Source organism: Calonectris borealis, chromosome 6 (assembly GCF_964195595.1).
Source record: "Calonectris borealis chromosome 6, bCalBor7.hap1.2, whole genome shotgun sequence".
Classification (NCBI taxonomy): Eukaryota; Metazoa; Chordata; class Aves; order Procellariiformes; family Procellariidae; genus Calonectris; species Calonectris borealis.
In genome coordinates this window covers 32,818,688-32,834,091 of record NC_134317.1, presented here as the reverse complement: position 1 = coordinate 32,834,091, position 15,404 = coordinate 32,818,688, and the positions used below count along the sequence as shown (strand labels likewise).

Sequence of the window (15,404 nt, the reverse complement as noted above, 5' to 3'; positions counted from 1 at the left end):
TTTATACCAAGCGCTGGACTCTCCACTTGTAAAATGCACATGTTAAGTAACCAGGACTCAAGTCTTGAGCATCTCTTAATCACACTGTGAACGTATTATGACTACATGAGAGTATGGTAAGACAATGAACTATTTCACCAAGACTTCTACTTTCCACGTATATTGCTCAGCTTTATTGTGACCCAAACTTTATTTTTCAGAGAGATTCTGGAGCTGCTGTTTATTCAGTCTGTTGTCACTGACTACCTTCTCTCAATTCATCACTCCTGAAAAGAACCTAGCAATGGAAAGGTTATCTGCTGCTTCTATGCACAGACAGTCCATAATATGATGTTGGACGGACGTTTGTTATGCATTCTCACTGCACTGACATGTACATTCCCCTACAGGTGGAAATGCAATGCTACGAGCTTCAGATCCTCAGATTTCTTTCTCTCAATGACTTCTAGAAGCATACAGTATTTTTCAATACCTGTATGTGGCTGGTGATAGAAGAAAACAATGTTTGATTCAAGAAATAGATCTGACAATCCCTTTCATATAAACTAAATTAAAAAAAAAAATCTTCAGGACTAATTGCTAGAAATAATTAGAAAAATCAGAGCACTTAAAAATAATGACTGTAGACTTTTTCTCCCACTTCCCAACAGAAGCAGCATTGAATTTGGTTTTGGTTTTATACAGCACTACACACAGGAACAGCAGCCTGCTGTTAGCATTGTGTCGATGGGATTAACCCAAGAGATGATGTGCTTGAAATTCAGCATGAAATTGTAAAATGGGCTACCCATCACAAGCATGCAGACACTGCCAAAGTAAATACAGGTTTGCAAGACTGGATCTTGTATATAGCAAGAATACAATCCCTTCATAGGACCAGAGATAGCTAAGTAATTTTTTTCATGGCTAATAATGGTTGAAACTGCAGTTAATACTTAACAGTAGAAGAAATCTCAGAGGAACCCTGTCAGTTCAAAACAGCTGAGGATCTAGCTTTTTGACATTTCTTGTACTGTGTTATCAGAAAAAATGTTTATTAGAGTATTTTTTTCTTGATAACTGACGGATTCCTGAGCTCCAGATACACTGAAAATAGGTATCTGTGGCTGCTCCTCATAGAACACATCTCAGCCTACTGCCTATAAATAAGGCTCCATAAATCATGACCTCTTCAGAAACAGTAAGTTCAATTATCTGCAACAGGACTTTAATATTTAGAGAGTTGAGTTCAATACCATATTAATACACAGGCTTCCTCTGAACGGTTCCATACTACAAACTGCACAATAGCATGTGTCACCTACAGAGTTCTCCCAGTTTCTTTCATTCCTCCTGCCACCTTGCTTTCATGTGTTTCCTTTAGGGGAAAACTTGCGCTTCTCTTTTTTCTTTCCTACTTCTTCTTCTCTCAACAAGCTAATTAGCTCGCTTGGTATGTGATCTGTAATGAAAAAGTTAATAGCAGTAAATCCAGCAAGGGAAAGACATCTGTACCTGACGACAGGACTATTTGATGTCTCATTAAAGAAAAATATGACTTTTCAGAACAAAAAGTATTTTCATTTATGGGGGAAAATAATGACTGTACCTAGCTCTGTGTTCTGGATACCACACATGCCCCTCCAGACACCATATAGACCACACAAAATTCCTTCCTCATTTGAAAATACAACAAAAATGAAATTGCGGTATCTATGATTCTTTAAAAGTTATCACACAGACATATAAAAAGTGATATATATGTTAATTAATCTGAACACTCCGTAAAACCATAATCCCCTTCTTTAAAAGCCAATAGCTGTTATCGTTTTATAACCACAGTTTTATAGCTCAGGTCCATTACATAACAATGTTGGAATTAACAAAGGTTTCTGGGACTCAAACATTGACATTTGAATTTCAAAAGAACTCCTGCATGAAAGTAGAGCGTTGTACTTCCCTCTATGGACCATACACTCCCGTCTCTTCAATAATACAGAGATCAGCTTACACCAAATAATAGCTTGCTTTTAAAACATCACAAATTCCCCAAAGTCGCCCACTTTAACTACCTTTTTACTACCTTTAATACTTTAACCTTGTCCATCAAAAAATTGCTTTAGGATAGAAAGATACTCAGAATACATAAAACTTGGAATACCTAAACACACGAACATAATTCTAGAAGAATGCATTCTTTCCAGGAGACCGATAATTCAGGAAAACAAATGTGTTCGCTGTAAGAACAGTTTGCTCCAGATACACCCTAGTCAAATGAAGCACCTATATTAGAGGTGGAATCACCTCGCGCTCCATTGAGAAGGGATGGGCAGAGACACTTCCAAAAGACAAGTCAAATCCTAGCTGGGTTACAACCATCTGTGGAGGTAAACAGTGCTCCTGGTTAACTGTATGGAAACTGCACAGCAGCTAATACTTCCTGGACACCGCAGCTAGATGCCAGAAGTTACTTGGGCTGAATCCATGGCTCTTTGCAGATATAAACATATGCCCTCCAACATTCAGTGAGGAAAAAGCTGACATCACATAAACTCATCTGAAAAACAGGAGAGCGTGTTCTGTGAAACTTATTTAAGAAAACTTTGTCACTAGAACAAATAAAGTCACTCACATTCAGGCTTTACAAAGCTATAAAGGGAGATGTAATCCAGGGAAAAGGCACTGGGTTAAACCCTAATTCTTCCCAGTTGAACCCAAAGACCTCATAGACAACTGCAGGAATTTAGAAGTGCTCTGCACGTCCTGCCAGTTGAATTTCTTTTCCTTAGCATGACAGTTCACTGAACACAGTCTTTTTGTTTGGGCATTTAGCATTCTATTGTCAGCATCACTTTAACCATGTACCTTTTCGATTACTTCCTACAGTGTAGCAAACACCACAGCAGCAGAACACAAGTGCCAAAGCGGCTGCCTCCAGGTACTTGACATCTCCCTCAGCAGGTCTATAATAGAATTTATTTTACAGAAGGAATGATAAAAAAACCCACCAAACTAGAAAGTGACTTAAGCAGACTTACAGAAAGCTTTTTAGATAAACTAGGATCAATAACAGAAAATGTTTATGTCCCATGGTCTCTCTTCATCTAACTTGCTTCAAAGGAAACTACTTGGACAAACGGTTGTTCAGATAACAGAGCCTACCTATCCCTGCCAGCCCCGCTCACTTTGCAGTCCCTCTGAGACATTCTTATTTACAGTCACGAGCATTGCCTATTATACTGCAGTTTGGCAAAACATTTAATTATAAGCTAACCTTTAAAAAAAAAACACTGGGGGTATTATGTGCTTAAGGAAGTCAACAAGGCTTGCCACAGACGTAAAAAATACAAGACCTGATCCTGTTTCAGTTATTTGTGATATTCAAAAATAGCTGTTAAGAGACAACAGATATAAACAGCAGAAGAATAATAGAAGTATTTCTAACTGAGTGAATGTGTTTATAAATAGGGTAGGGACAATAACCATGAGTCCCCAGACCACTGAAAGGGCGCTGTTTGCAGGGCACTACAGACATGAGTGTTCCAGGCTCAGAACAATTCCATGTGAGAAAACCATGACCTTTATAGAATTTAATTTAAATGGTCAAAAAATATAAAGAGTGGATACCAGTAATGAATTATGTTGATAGAACATTCACTAACACTGACCATTTTGGTCAAAACCACTAAAAATACTAAACTGTGCTCATATCTTTAGTAACAACAACTCTTTCCTACAGCAGCCCTTAAAAGCTAAAAGCACATCAAGTTTAATTATTAAACTGTTTTTTTTTTTCCTTCAATATATACTAGCCTTTTTAACAAAAAAGGGAGCTGGGAGTCCACTCTGCTAGCTACAAAGTATAGCAGTTTCAGTCTCAATACACTATTTTTGCTAAAGTTATAATTTCATGGAAATAGGGACTGAATACAGAGAACTCCACACAAAACCTCACTCGTAACATGATACCAGTGTAATGCAAACACATATATTACCACTTTTTCTGAATATATCTCATAGCCTACGCATGCCACAAACCTGAGATTTTAAGTACAAAACAGACAGCATCTGTGCAGTTACTGCATCCGAGTACCGCATTGTGGCACCAGAAGTAATTAACCACAAACATCCCAAGGGTGATTTGGAAATGATTGATGTGAAAAGACTGGCAGTCTCTTGATGAATCCCAATAGCTGCCACTATGGATTACTGTTCAAGACATAAAGCCACAGCATCAGTAAAGAAAATATATGCAAATCAATATATTTCTATTCTACCCAGTAATGACTATGACATCAGCTGTTATAAATAACAACAAAGACATTATGCTACAGGTAAAGTAGGTGAACGTGTTTCTTGTGCACATTGTAATTAATACTCAACTCATGAGACCAAGCTATACCTTATAAATACAAGTCCAATCCAGTCTCAAAGGAGGCTCTTGGCCTATGCCTTACTAATAAACCAGGCAGGACCATGGTAGGGACTTAAGTGTGAGCACAGGACCATCCATACTGCTGAACGGTGACTGCGCATCGCTGACACAGGGGGAAGGGTTGGCTGCATGGGCACAAACCATGCTGTGTCACTTGCTCCCAGCAGCAGAAAATAGTCCCTGGCCTGTTTTACCTACTAGAACATGTACAGCTTTTAACTTCTGGGGACTTTGCATATGGAAGTGCATAAGCACCAGTTACCTGTTGCATGACAGTGACTGTCCTATACTGAATCTCCCTCCCATGGCACCTCCGACACGACCTGTCCTTCCCCGTATTGCAGAAAACTGACTTAGAAGCCACAGTTTATAAATGAGAAGCAGATTTTATCAACTAGTCTTCATAAAACTCAAGCTTCCTTGCACATGCTTTTTCTATCACCAGCTTTTCCATGGATCATTTCACTCCATCTTTCTGCTAGCTCTGCTCTCCATAAGGAATACCGTCATCTCTGTTCCACCACGATGCCCCAAAGGGAGCCCCTGCCATTCCAAGCTTACAGACTCCTCACCCAGAGAAACACTCTGCCATCTAAAATCACTCCTGGGGCAATTGCAGCCTCTCTTGCACCACAGACCACTCCGCATGCTTCTCTTGCACCAGAGACTAAAGCTCCTGACGTACTTAAGGACCCGGACAGTCTGATGTCATGCTAAATACTAGATGACCATACCAAATGAGAAAGCATTAAGCTGTGTTGCACCTTCACACTACTGCCACTTGTTCAGAATAATACTCCTTGAACTTGTTCTTTCCATTTACAGGAGAAGGATGAGAACTATAGAGCTGCGGCCACGGGCCACATTTAGCAACTCTTCTGTAGTTTACACAGCAAACAACTTGAGGGAGCCATCTAGTGAGTCATTGTTTTCCTTCCCCCACATTTTAGCAAGCCTCAGAGCAGGATGTTTTAAAGCCACCTCCACTACGCGAGTAAGGAAACACCATCTCGGGCACACTGATGCTCAAATTCACCTTCTTGAATCTTTAAAATGACAGAGTTCCCTTTCATGTTTACATGGCACTTTTGCTCTTTCCTCAGGAGAAGGAAAGAGGAGCTCCTGCCTCTGTACTGGCTGGCTCTGCAGTTCAGAGCCACTCACTTTGTCTCGAGGTGACAGCTTATGGACAGCAGCTGTTTGTGATGGTGAGCTGGACTCTTTGCAGTGCTTTGCAAGTATTTTCTTTCTCCTTTACATACACTTCCCCCTCCCCTTCCTCAGGCACTCCCCTCAGAGACTGCTTATATTTCTAGAATACATTAAGTTCATTTCTCATTATTTCACTGTTGTTTCCTTTGATTTTCCCTTCTCAGGGTAGAGTCTACAGAATTTTTTGTGTTGATTTTTGTCTAAAGCAAGTGAGAGTTTTCTTTGATCATCCTTGTTTTGCTAATTTTGGATGCTCTGGGGGGAATTAATGTCTGGTTTTAGTATGAAGATGATGAGACTCTCCCTGCCCTTCTTTCTGCAGGTTGCTTGATCTGAATAGAGCAGATGGCAAACTATGCCTTTACATGTTACTTGCTTGGGAAACAGGAGATGCTGAATCCATAGGGATTTTAAGAGGAATAAATGGAATGACTGGAAAATTGAGTTATAAGACTGTGGATATACAGTAATGCAAAATTCAGAAAATGCTTATCCAAGGCCTACCTTCAAACATAAGCATAAATTCCACAGACCTCAGTAAAACTAATAGTAAGTTTACAATTATGCTCATGGAAAAAAAGCTTTCCAAATTAAGGCACAAGATACTTTTCTTAAAAGATACAAATGTGAGGATTGCAGAAGGAATCTGAGGCCCAATCCAGCTGAATCCCACTGATTAACATTAATGCAATTAAAATGGAAATACTCCTTCTGCATGAGATTCATTTGCATATGGCTTGTTAGCGATGCTATCACCCTCTGCACTTTGCCCTACAGAGATGTTAAATTACTGGTGAAAAGGTATGTAATGTCCCTAAGCTCTGACACTGCTAGGGAAAAAACACAACCAAAGTCTTCGGGATAACATGCATGCTGACTGATCTCAACTCATCACCCAACATGAGTAACTTCTGTGCCTTTTCTTGCCAGAAGGACAGACAACTTCAGGCCAGTTTTGACTGTAAATCCTAAAGGATTATTGTTGTTATTTAGCATAACTCTGTTAACAAGCATCATCATTCCTCATTGCCAGAGCTGGTTCAAGGCGTCTCAGGCTTGCAGCAAACATCCCGCTCCTCTCCTTGTGTATAGGTAGAGCAGGGAGCCCGCCAATCATACAGGTATAGCAGTATATAAGCGGTGGCAATTAAGCACCGTCTGTGCTCTAAACATGAAACAACTCTGAGCCAGAAAACCCTGTAGTGACATAAGCCCAGCTCTAACTCAGTTACATACCATAGCTTACCATCAGCCTGCCAGAGCTTCTACATGTCAGAGCACAAGCAACAGCTAGAGGACTGGGTCAAGAGCAATGTCATTAAGTTCAAGAGGGAGACTTACAAGTGTCTGCACCAGGGCTGGAACGACCCCGTGCATCACTATGGCCTCTGAACAGACTGGTAAAGCTGCTGCTCTGCTGAAAAGGAACTGAACTCAGGATGGACACCAGGTTGAATACGAGCCAGCACATGCTCTCATTGCAAATATGATAAACCACCTCATCATATAAGGTGTGTCGCCAGCAGATAGATGGAAGTTACTGTCCCCCTCTACTTGGTACTGGTGGGGACACACCTGAATAGTGTGCCTAGCTTTGGGTCCCTAGGTTCAAGAGCACGGAGAAAATGGAGAGGGGACAGCAGAGGGCTACAAGGATGGTTGAGATGGAGAACATGACCTATGAGAAGAGGCTGAATGAGCTGGCCTTGTTTAGTTTTGTGAAGAGGAGGTTAAGGCAAGACAAATATTATAAACTCAACTGTTTCCAGTTCTATCAGAAGATTTTTAAAGGGGCAATGGCCCCAGATTTAAGCTTTGGCCATTCAGATTGGATGCCAGAGAAATCTTTTTAGCTGGAGCAATACTGCAGCACTGGAAAAGATTACCTACAGCATCTGTGAAATCTCTGTCCTTGAAGGCTTTCAAGACTGTACTGTACAAACCACAGCTGACCAGGTCGAGTGTTGGTCCTAGTTAGAGCAGGAGGTTGGATGCAACCAGCATTCCTATGCTGTGATTAGAATCCAGCTGAGTTTAGATTGATCCATTTAAACATTTTGTCCATGCTGGTCCCCCAGACATTGTTGCCTCTTATTGGAGCTGCTGGTTCAAAAATTCAGGGACATCGCTGCTGAATCTGGGACTGTTCTCCAATTGCTCCCTTCATTCCTAGAGAATCATAGAATCATAGGTACTTCCTGGACTGTGAGTATCATCTTAGAATCATAGAATAGTTTGGGTTGGAAGGGACCTTTAAAGGTCATCAAGTCCAACCCCCCTGCTGTGGGCTGGGACATCTTCAACTAGATCAGGTTGCCCTGAGTCCCATCCAACCTGACCTTGAGTGTTTTCAGCAATGGGGCATCTACCACCTCTCTGGGCAACCTGTGCCAGTGTTTCACCACCCTCATTGTAAAAAATTTCTTCCTTGTATTTAGTCTAAATCTTCCCTCTTTTAGTTTAAAACCATTCCCCCTTGTCCTGTCACAACAGGCGCTACTAAAAGGTTTGTCCCCATCTTTCTTTAAGTACTGATAGTCTGCAATAAGGTCTCCCCGAAGCCTTCTCTTCTCCAGGCTGAACACCACCAACTCTCTCAGCCTTTCTTCATAGGAGAGGTGTTCCACCCCTCTGATCATTTTTGTGCCCTCCTCTGGACCCACTCCAACAGGTCCACGTCTTTCCTGTGTGGGGGGGGACTGTGTCAAAGGCCTTACAGAGGTCCAGACAGATGACATCCATAGCTCTTCCCATGTCCACTGATGTAGTCACTCCGTCATAGAAGGCCACTAGGTTGGTCAGGCAGGACTTGCCTGGCTTGCTGGCTGTCTTGAATCACCTCCCTGTCCTGGCAATGAAGCTCTGGCAATGAAGCATGGTCAAGTTGCTAATGGTCTGCTGCGCATCATTACTGTGAGGAGTAGATATGACAAACCCCTAATACCATGACCTGCATCTGAAATATTCTGCCTCTTAGCAAAGATATTTCTAAACACAAAAAAACTACAACTGCAGAGTTCTTTCCAAAATCTGGAAAATAATGGCAGATTAAAGCATCAGAGATACCTTAACTTCAATAATCAGGCACATATTTACAGGGGATGTTAGCCTCTCCATTTGCTATGGGGGGGGGGGGGGGGGGGGGGGGGGGAGAAAAGAAAAGAAAAGAAAAGAAAAGAGCAGCTGCCTGTAGTTGCATCAGAGATGCTTCACCCTCTATAAGCTAAAAGAAAAAGCCTTGCTGAGTAAACATGGTCACATATCTGTGGAGCCTTCTAGTTTAAAAAGTGGAATCAGAAATTCAGTTAAGTTTTGCGGTGCAATTTTTGGTCTCTCACTAGAAACACAAGTGTCACTGGTGACATATTTATCTGCCGTACTATGTGCTATAGCAACATATGCTCATAAACATTCCTTTTTACAGTTCTCAGCTGCTGCATAATTGCTTGTGTCTTGTTCATTGTATGGCAGCAGAACTGTTCATTAGTAAAGCTAATCACAACCAAAGAACACATATCCTGCACTCTTTATATCAATTGGTTGCGAAGTGCAGTTAGTTGTAAAGTGCAAAGCCAGTTGCAGCTGATTTTAAGTCAAAACGACTAGTTCTTGAAGCATTAGTCTAGGTTCTTCACATGAACTAAAAATGTTGTTCAAGAGCCTCATCTCCATACATTATAGAGCAACACATAACCAGCTAAAAGATACAGATGAACATCCTTGAAGTCAAACTGCCTGTATTGGCAACAACACTGATAGAATTATGTACAAGAAAGATGAGGCAATGAATTCTTCTAACATACATTTTAATCTGCTTTAATATACCACTGTCTTCAGCATCAGGAAAGTTAATTATCTTGATCTTTATTATTTTCTTGATCTTCATCTTCAGTTCAATCATTTTTTCCTGTAATGAACTCCTGAAATCGAACTTAATTTTATCCTATTAAAGCTTTTTTTTTGGTTAAAGAAATGTGCTGCATCACGCATAGGGTAACTTGGCAAGATTCAATGATGAGTTCTAGAAATAAGAAGTTTTACTAATTATTTATAGTACAGGGTATACACACCTCTTGAAATACATGTATTGCTGTTACATCAGTTAATTAGAAGAAAAATTTCTGCCAAGACCTACAGTTAGCAGCACTGCAGTGTACAGTGAAGTAATAGAGTGGGAGCTTTTTGGTTTTTTTTTTGTTTTATTTTGGTTTTTTTTTTTTTTAAGTTTATGAAGGAAGATTCATTGCTGTGGGGCTAAACGGGTGGTAGAGCAGCTCACAGCTCTTTTGGGACTGATTGCCACTTTGATGCTTGGCATATCAGAGTTTCCAGCAAGCTCAGACACAGAACATCAATTTCTCTAGGGGATCATATACTTTAGATGGTAAGCAGCTCCTTTTCATCAAAAAGCAAAAAACAAAGGAAAAAATAATAGTAATAATTAAAAAAAAAAAGGCACACAGCAGAGTGGCTTCGCATCCTATAAATCCTGGTCGCCTAAGAGAGTGGCATAGCATAGCTCTCCAATTTGAGGCTTGGCTACCAATACTCATTATGGAGTTCAACTGAAGACTTTTTCTTCCAGTCACATAGAGACTCTCCATATTTCAAAACTGACTAGTGGATTTCCCAGCGCAACAAAACTTCAGCTGAGAAATCCTGATGCAACTGGACAGGAGATTGGCACTTCCTAGAGAAAAATCTAACCTTCATACTAACAACCATTAGCAAGCACTACTAGCTTATTACCTTTCCCTTTGTGTGCATTTACCATTAATATTTGTCCAGCTGAAATTTTAAACTTCTTGGGAAGGGACTTCATCTTTCAATGCGTATATACTATACGACATTGCACAAGGCAATTTCTTCCTCCTTTAAACTGAAGCATGCTGTCTAAGAACATCCCTAGAATACAAATGTACATCCAAACTCAACTCCATTTTTATAATGTCCAGCAAACACACTGGAAAATGCTGCTCCTTAGAGCAACACGATCAATTCCTTCGGTTTATCAGAGGGATTTACAAAATGGATATCAAATGCCATCCTGCTGACTTGTCTTGACACAAAGGCATGCTTGCCCTTGGATATGCATTGGATAAATAGGTACTCACATTCCATAAAATAGGGGCCAGGTTCAATTCGCCATACAATTTGTCCTTTTTGCGTGCCAGTCACTCCCCGATTCTTGGAATCCCAGAAATTGGCTGGAGAGTTCTCATCTGAAAGAGGGAAAAAAAATTTGTCAAGTAGTATTTATAATAGTTTTCTTGTTTTTCTGTTTCAAGAGGCCCAGATACAAAAAATTACTTGTGTTAAAAAAAAAAAAAAAACCAAAACAAACACACACATTAAAAAAAAAAGTCAAACTAACTGGCAAAAGATAAATGACTTCTCATTCACAGTTGATAGTTAGATCAATTTATGCAGAGTGAGCAGACATACATACAGCCAAAGTAAGTATACGGTTTCCTGTAAGAAGTGGCCTGCCAAGATAAAGTATTCAATTCCAAAACTTCCTTAACTCAACAGAGAGGCTACTGGGAGTGTATAGCTGATTCCAACTTCATCACAGAGTTACCACACCATTTTATACAGCAGTCCTGCTCTGTGATGTGATACTCTAACATTCATTCCCTAGGTAGGAAGTATGGAAGGCAACCATAGGTATCAAGTCTTTCTTCAGTTTTTAATATATCCTATGTTTTAGAAACTAGAGAGAATATTTTTATACATACACCAAAAAAATCTGACACTTTCAATTTCCCAACATGTACAGTATTATTCCCTATAAGTGAAGTCAAGTTAGAGGCTCAAAGGGCAGAACTGTCACTTAGTAAGCCAGACATACAAACGAGATTCAGCAAAACACATTCAAAAGAAGAGAACTGAGAAGCAAACACTAAGTACCTGCAGGTCAGCTTAGCAATACCAGTATTTTCCCCTCCCGAACTAAGGTTTTTATCCTAACAGTAGTGAACAAAGGTCTTGGGGTTTGTTTTTTATTTACCAGCCTGTGTTCAGGCACCCAGAATGCTGTATGAATGAAAGAAAACCAGAGTGAGAAGCTGTTTGAAAGGGCACAAAGGTTAGTTACAACGACCCAGAGGAAGCTGACATAAATCCAACTTAACTTCTTTTGTACAGGAAGATCTTTAGAAGTATGCATCATAACGTTTTACAAGTGCATTTAGGCAACTGTTTCTTAATTAGACAATTACACCTGCGACCTCAAATACAACATCCTAATTCTTCCCAATTCTTTCTTGATATCCCTTAGTCTTAAATTTTTTTTAAAAAAGTATCCTACTTTATTGCACACATTTGAGTGCATTCTGCAATTTTAAAAAGACTTCACTGAGAACTTAGTCTACTGTGGCTTTGTTCGTGAAGCTCCTATCCATTCAAGTACGTTTTCTTTGTACTTTGGTAGGAACTCCTGCATAAGCAAGATTACAGAATTCTCACCTTCATTTTAGATATCCATATGCTATTTATGAAAGAATAATAAACAACGCAGCTTTGTTATTTTTATCTTAAAAATATGAACTTACACTAAAGCTTCTCTTTCTCCTTTTCATTCTGACTGCTTATCTCGGTGTATGCACGATAACTCTACTAAATCATGACTAGTGCAGTCTGTACATTCACATCCCACCAAACTGACATGCAAAGCATTACCAGACACATGCTGGGCTTCTGTGATTGCTCTAGAGTAAGTTACACACCCTGTCCACAACCTGGAAGAGCCCTGGCAAGTCAAGAGGCGGCCATGGCAAGCTACGGACATTTTTATGCCTCCAGGCATGGGCAACTTTGAGAATTTTTAGGAAGCTGTGGTCTGAACACCTCAACATCACGACGAGTCCAGAGTAGTTTCATAATTATCTCAATGACAATGAGAAGAGAGAGGAGGGTTCTCCTAATGCCTGTGATCCTCAAGCATATAATACCCTCAAGGCTTAACTTTTTGTGTGAAATCAACATGACAGTACATAAACTGCATACACCATAAAGTCAGGCACACAGGCAGTAAAAACTTAAAACATGCATAATTATTCTTCATTACAGCAAAAAACTTTCAGAGTAAACAAAGCTGTATCTCACCCATGTATTTCTTTTTTTTTTCCAAAGCTATATAAAGAGGAACTCTGGAAGTACAGCCTGTAAATCATCCCACGGGCCTCAGAAAAAAACCTCTGTATGTGGCTTGCAGTAACACTAACCGAAACGATACCAATACACTGTTGACTTATTTATTTACTTTTTTTTTTAAATGTGCCTTCCTAACCCAAGGCCCCACTATTATCTTCCACAGACAGAACTCTGGGAAGCCATGAGATATAGCTTAACTTCCAGCAAATCTACACTAGTGCCTACTTTGGTCCACCATACAAACTTGGTTATCCAAGCCATCGCTACCAAAAGTGAGCAGATTCTTTACAAATTCCACAGTTATCTGAAACACAGATAGTTTTAAATTATTCAGTGTTCTCATTATGTCTAGGTAAATAAAGATGTATTGTATGACAAAAAACCACCTCCCCTAATATGCCCTAGTTCTTCTGAATTTCTGAATTTAATCAACTGGAGAAGAGTCTGTTCGTAATTCTAAGCAGAAGGACAGATATTTGGTTTATTATAACCTTAAGCATGAAATTCTTTATCCTTATCTTGTTCAAAAAATCAAGGAACTCTGAAGCAATGAAATATGCCTTTAACAGTGAGACTTTCAACATTAAAGCACAAGCAACTGTTCTTTGTTTTTTAAAATCAGTAATTAAGTAAAGTCAATGGTAATTTTTAACAGGACATTAGTGAGCCTCAGAAAAGGTGCTACATGAACTGAGTCTCGAATTCTGAGTTGATTGTTACAAGAAAGCAGAACATTTCCTTACACCTTAATTAATAAAATCCAACATTTAAGAAAGTGTCTGGACTTCCAGCCCTTTCATGAAGGAATAGTCTCCTTTGCAGCAATGAAGACTGAATCGTTGATACTCTGCCCACAGGCATGCTGCCATTGCAACAGAAGGTGGCGGAGACAGAGGGATGAAAAATGCTGACAGACCACTGCCTGTCAGCAATCGACTCAAATTACAGAATTTGTTCTGGACAGCTTTGATTTTCTTCCGAAACAGCTGATTTTTTTCTACTTTTATGATGTTATTCACATAAGGGAAAAAAATGACATCACTAATGCATACAGAAAATTAACTTCAAATCTCAGTTCATGGATTTTACAAAAAGAAACTGAACAGAAAAAAAAAAACAAAAAAAATTAGCATGAAAACATTAAAGTACACAATATTGCTAAAATTTACTTATCAACACTGCAATAAAAAATAGTTAAACAGTGATAGTCTCAGTAATATTCAGCTGTGCAAAAAAAGAAGCGTTTGAGAGCACAAAAAGCAGTGTCAGAATTACCACTACCTCATCTCTCTTCTTCCCCAAAACATGTACGTGTATGTTCATGTGTATATATACACACACACTAGATATATATTCTATAGGGAATTTCAATTCTAAGTTCTAGTCCCCTTTTAGCTGATAATTGTTGCTGTTTGTGAAACTGGTGGCTGTTCCAGAATCTGGGCCAAAGAGTAGATATAAATATCCCTTCCCAGAACATAAAACATGCAAAAAAATACTGTCTTACTGCATTGGTATCTCGTCCAGTGAGTCTACACTTCTCAAAGAAATAAACCGATGCAAGATGCACAGCATCTTTCTGTCTTTAATAATTCTTAGATACAAAATATTACAGAAAGTAGCTTATTTCTCAGAGCTGCAACCCCTGCACAAATCAGCATAGGTGAGATACGTTCTAAAATGCAAAGTGGATAGTAATTAATATATCACTGTGTGGAACTTCACACTGACTAGTGCTCCTTGAAATTACTGTAAAGCAAACATGTTCTGAGTAATAATGTTTTCTTTATTTAACTGCTAAGCAATCAGCCAAACCTGGTATTAAGAACCAAACTCATTTTTTTTCCTCTTTCAGGCTTCACCATCATGACAACACCCTTTAAGGTAAGTTAGATACCAATGGCATCTGTAATACCCACAGCTTGTGCTCTCCCATGTCAGCACTGTAGTTCTCCACCTGTGTCCACAGCTCCGCCCTGATGTGACAGTGAATGGGATGCAGCTCCCTCTAGCATGTGTCAATTCAGTATGGCTATCTTACATGAAAAGCAATATAGAAGTACTGGATAAACGGATGAAACAGTGCAATGAAAGAAGAGGGTATCGTTTTTACAGAATTAGTTTTCACAATAAAATTATGCCCATAAAAGAGTAAGAGCCATAAGAAGCTCCAGTATGCCCACACCTTTTCTGTACTGGGAGCCCAGAGCTGGACACAGCACTCAGATGTGTCTCACCGGTGCTGAGTAGAGGAGAAGGACCACCTCCCTCAACCTGCTGGCTAAGGCTCCTCCTAACGCAGCCCGGGATGCCAGTGGGTGGCCAGGGCACTCTGCTGGCTCTTGTTTGACTTGTTGTCCACCAGGACCTCCAGGTCTTTTTCTGCAAAGCTGCTTTCCAGACGGTCAGCGCCCAGCCTGTCCCAGTGTCAGGGGTTATTCCTCCCAAGGGGCAGGACTTGGCATTTCCCTTTGAGCTTCGTGACATTCCTGTTTGCCCATTTCTTCAGCCTGTTGAAGTTCCTCTGAATGGCAGCACAACCATCCGGTTTATCAACTGCTACTCCAGTTTTGCATGAGGATGTTACGGGAGACAGTGCTGAAAGCCCTGCTAAGCCAGTATC

At 40.0% G+C, this 15,404-nt stretch overlaps 1 protein-coding gene across 1 annotated transcript in view; it reads right to left on the bottom strand.

Moving 5' to 3' along the window:
• Positions 1 to 15,404, bottom strand: part of HECW2 (HECT, C2 and WW domain containing E3 ubiquitin protein ligase 2) — a 167,137-nt gene that overhangs the window by 71,252 nt on the left and 80,481 nt on the right. Inside the window, exon 3 of the mRNA XM_075153622.1 lies at positions 10,741 to 10,848. Within this exon, the coding sequence (XP_075009723.1) occupies positions 10,741 to 10,848 (108 nt within the window). The remainder of the gene's footprint in view (positions 1 to 10,740; positions 10,849 to 15,404) is intronic.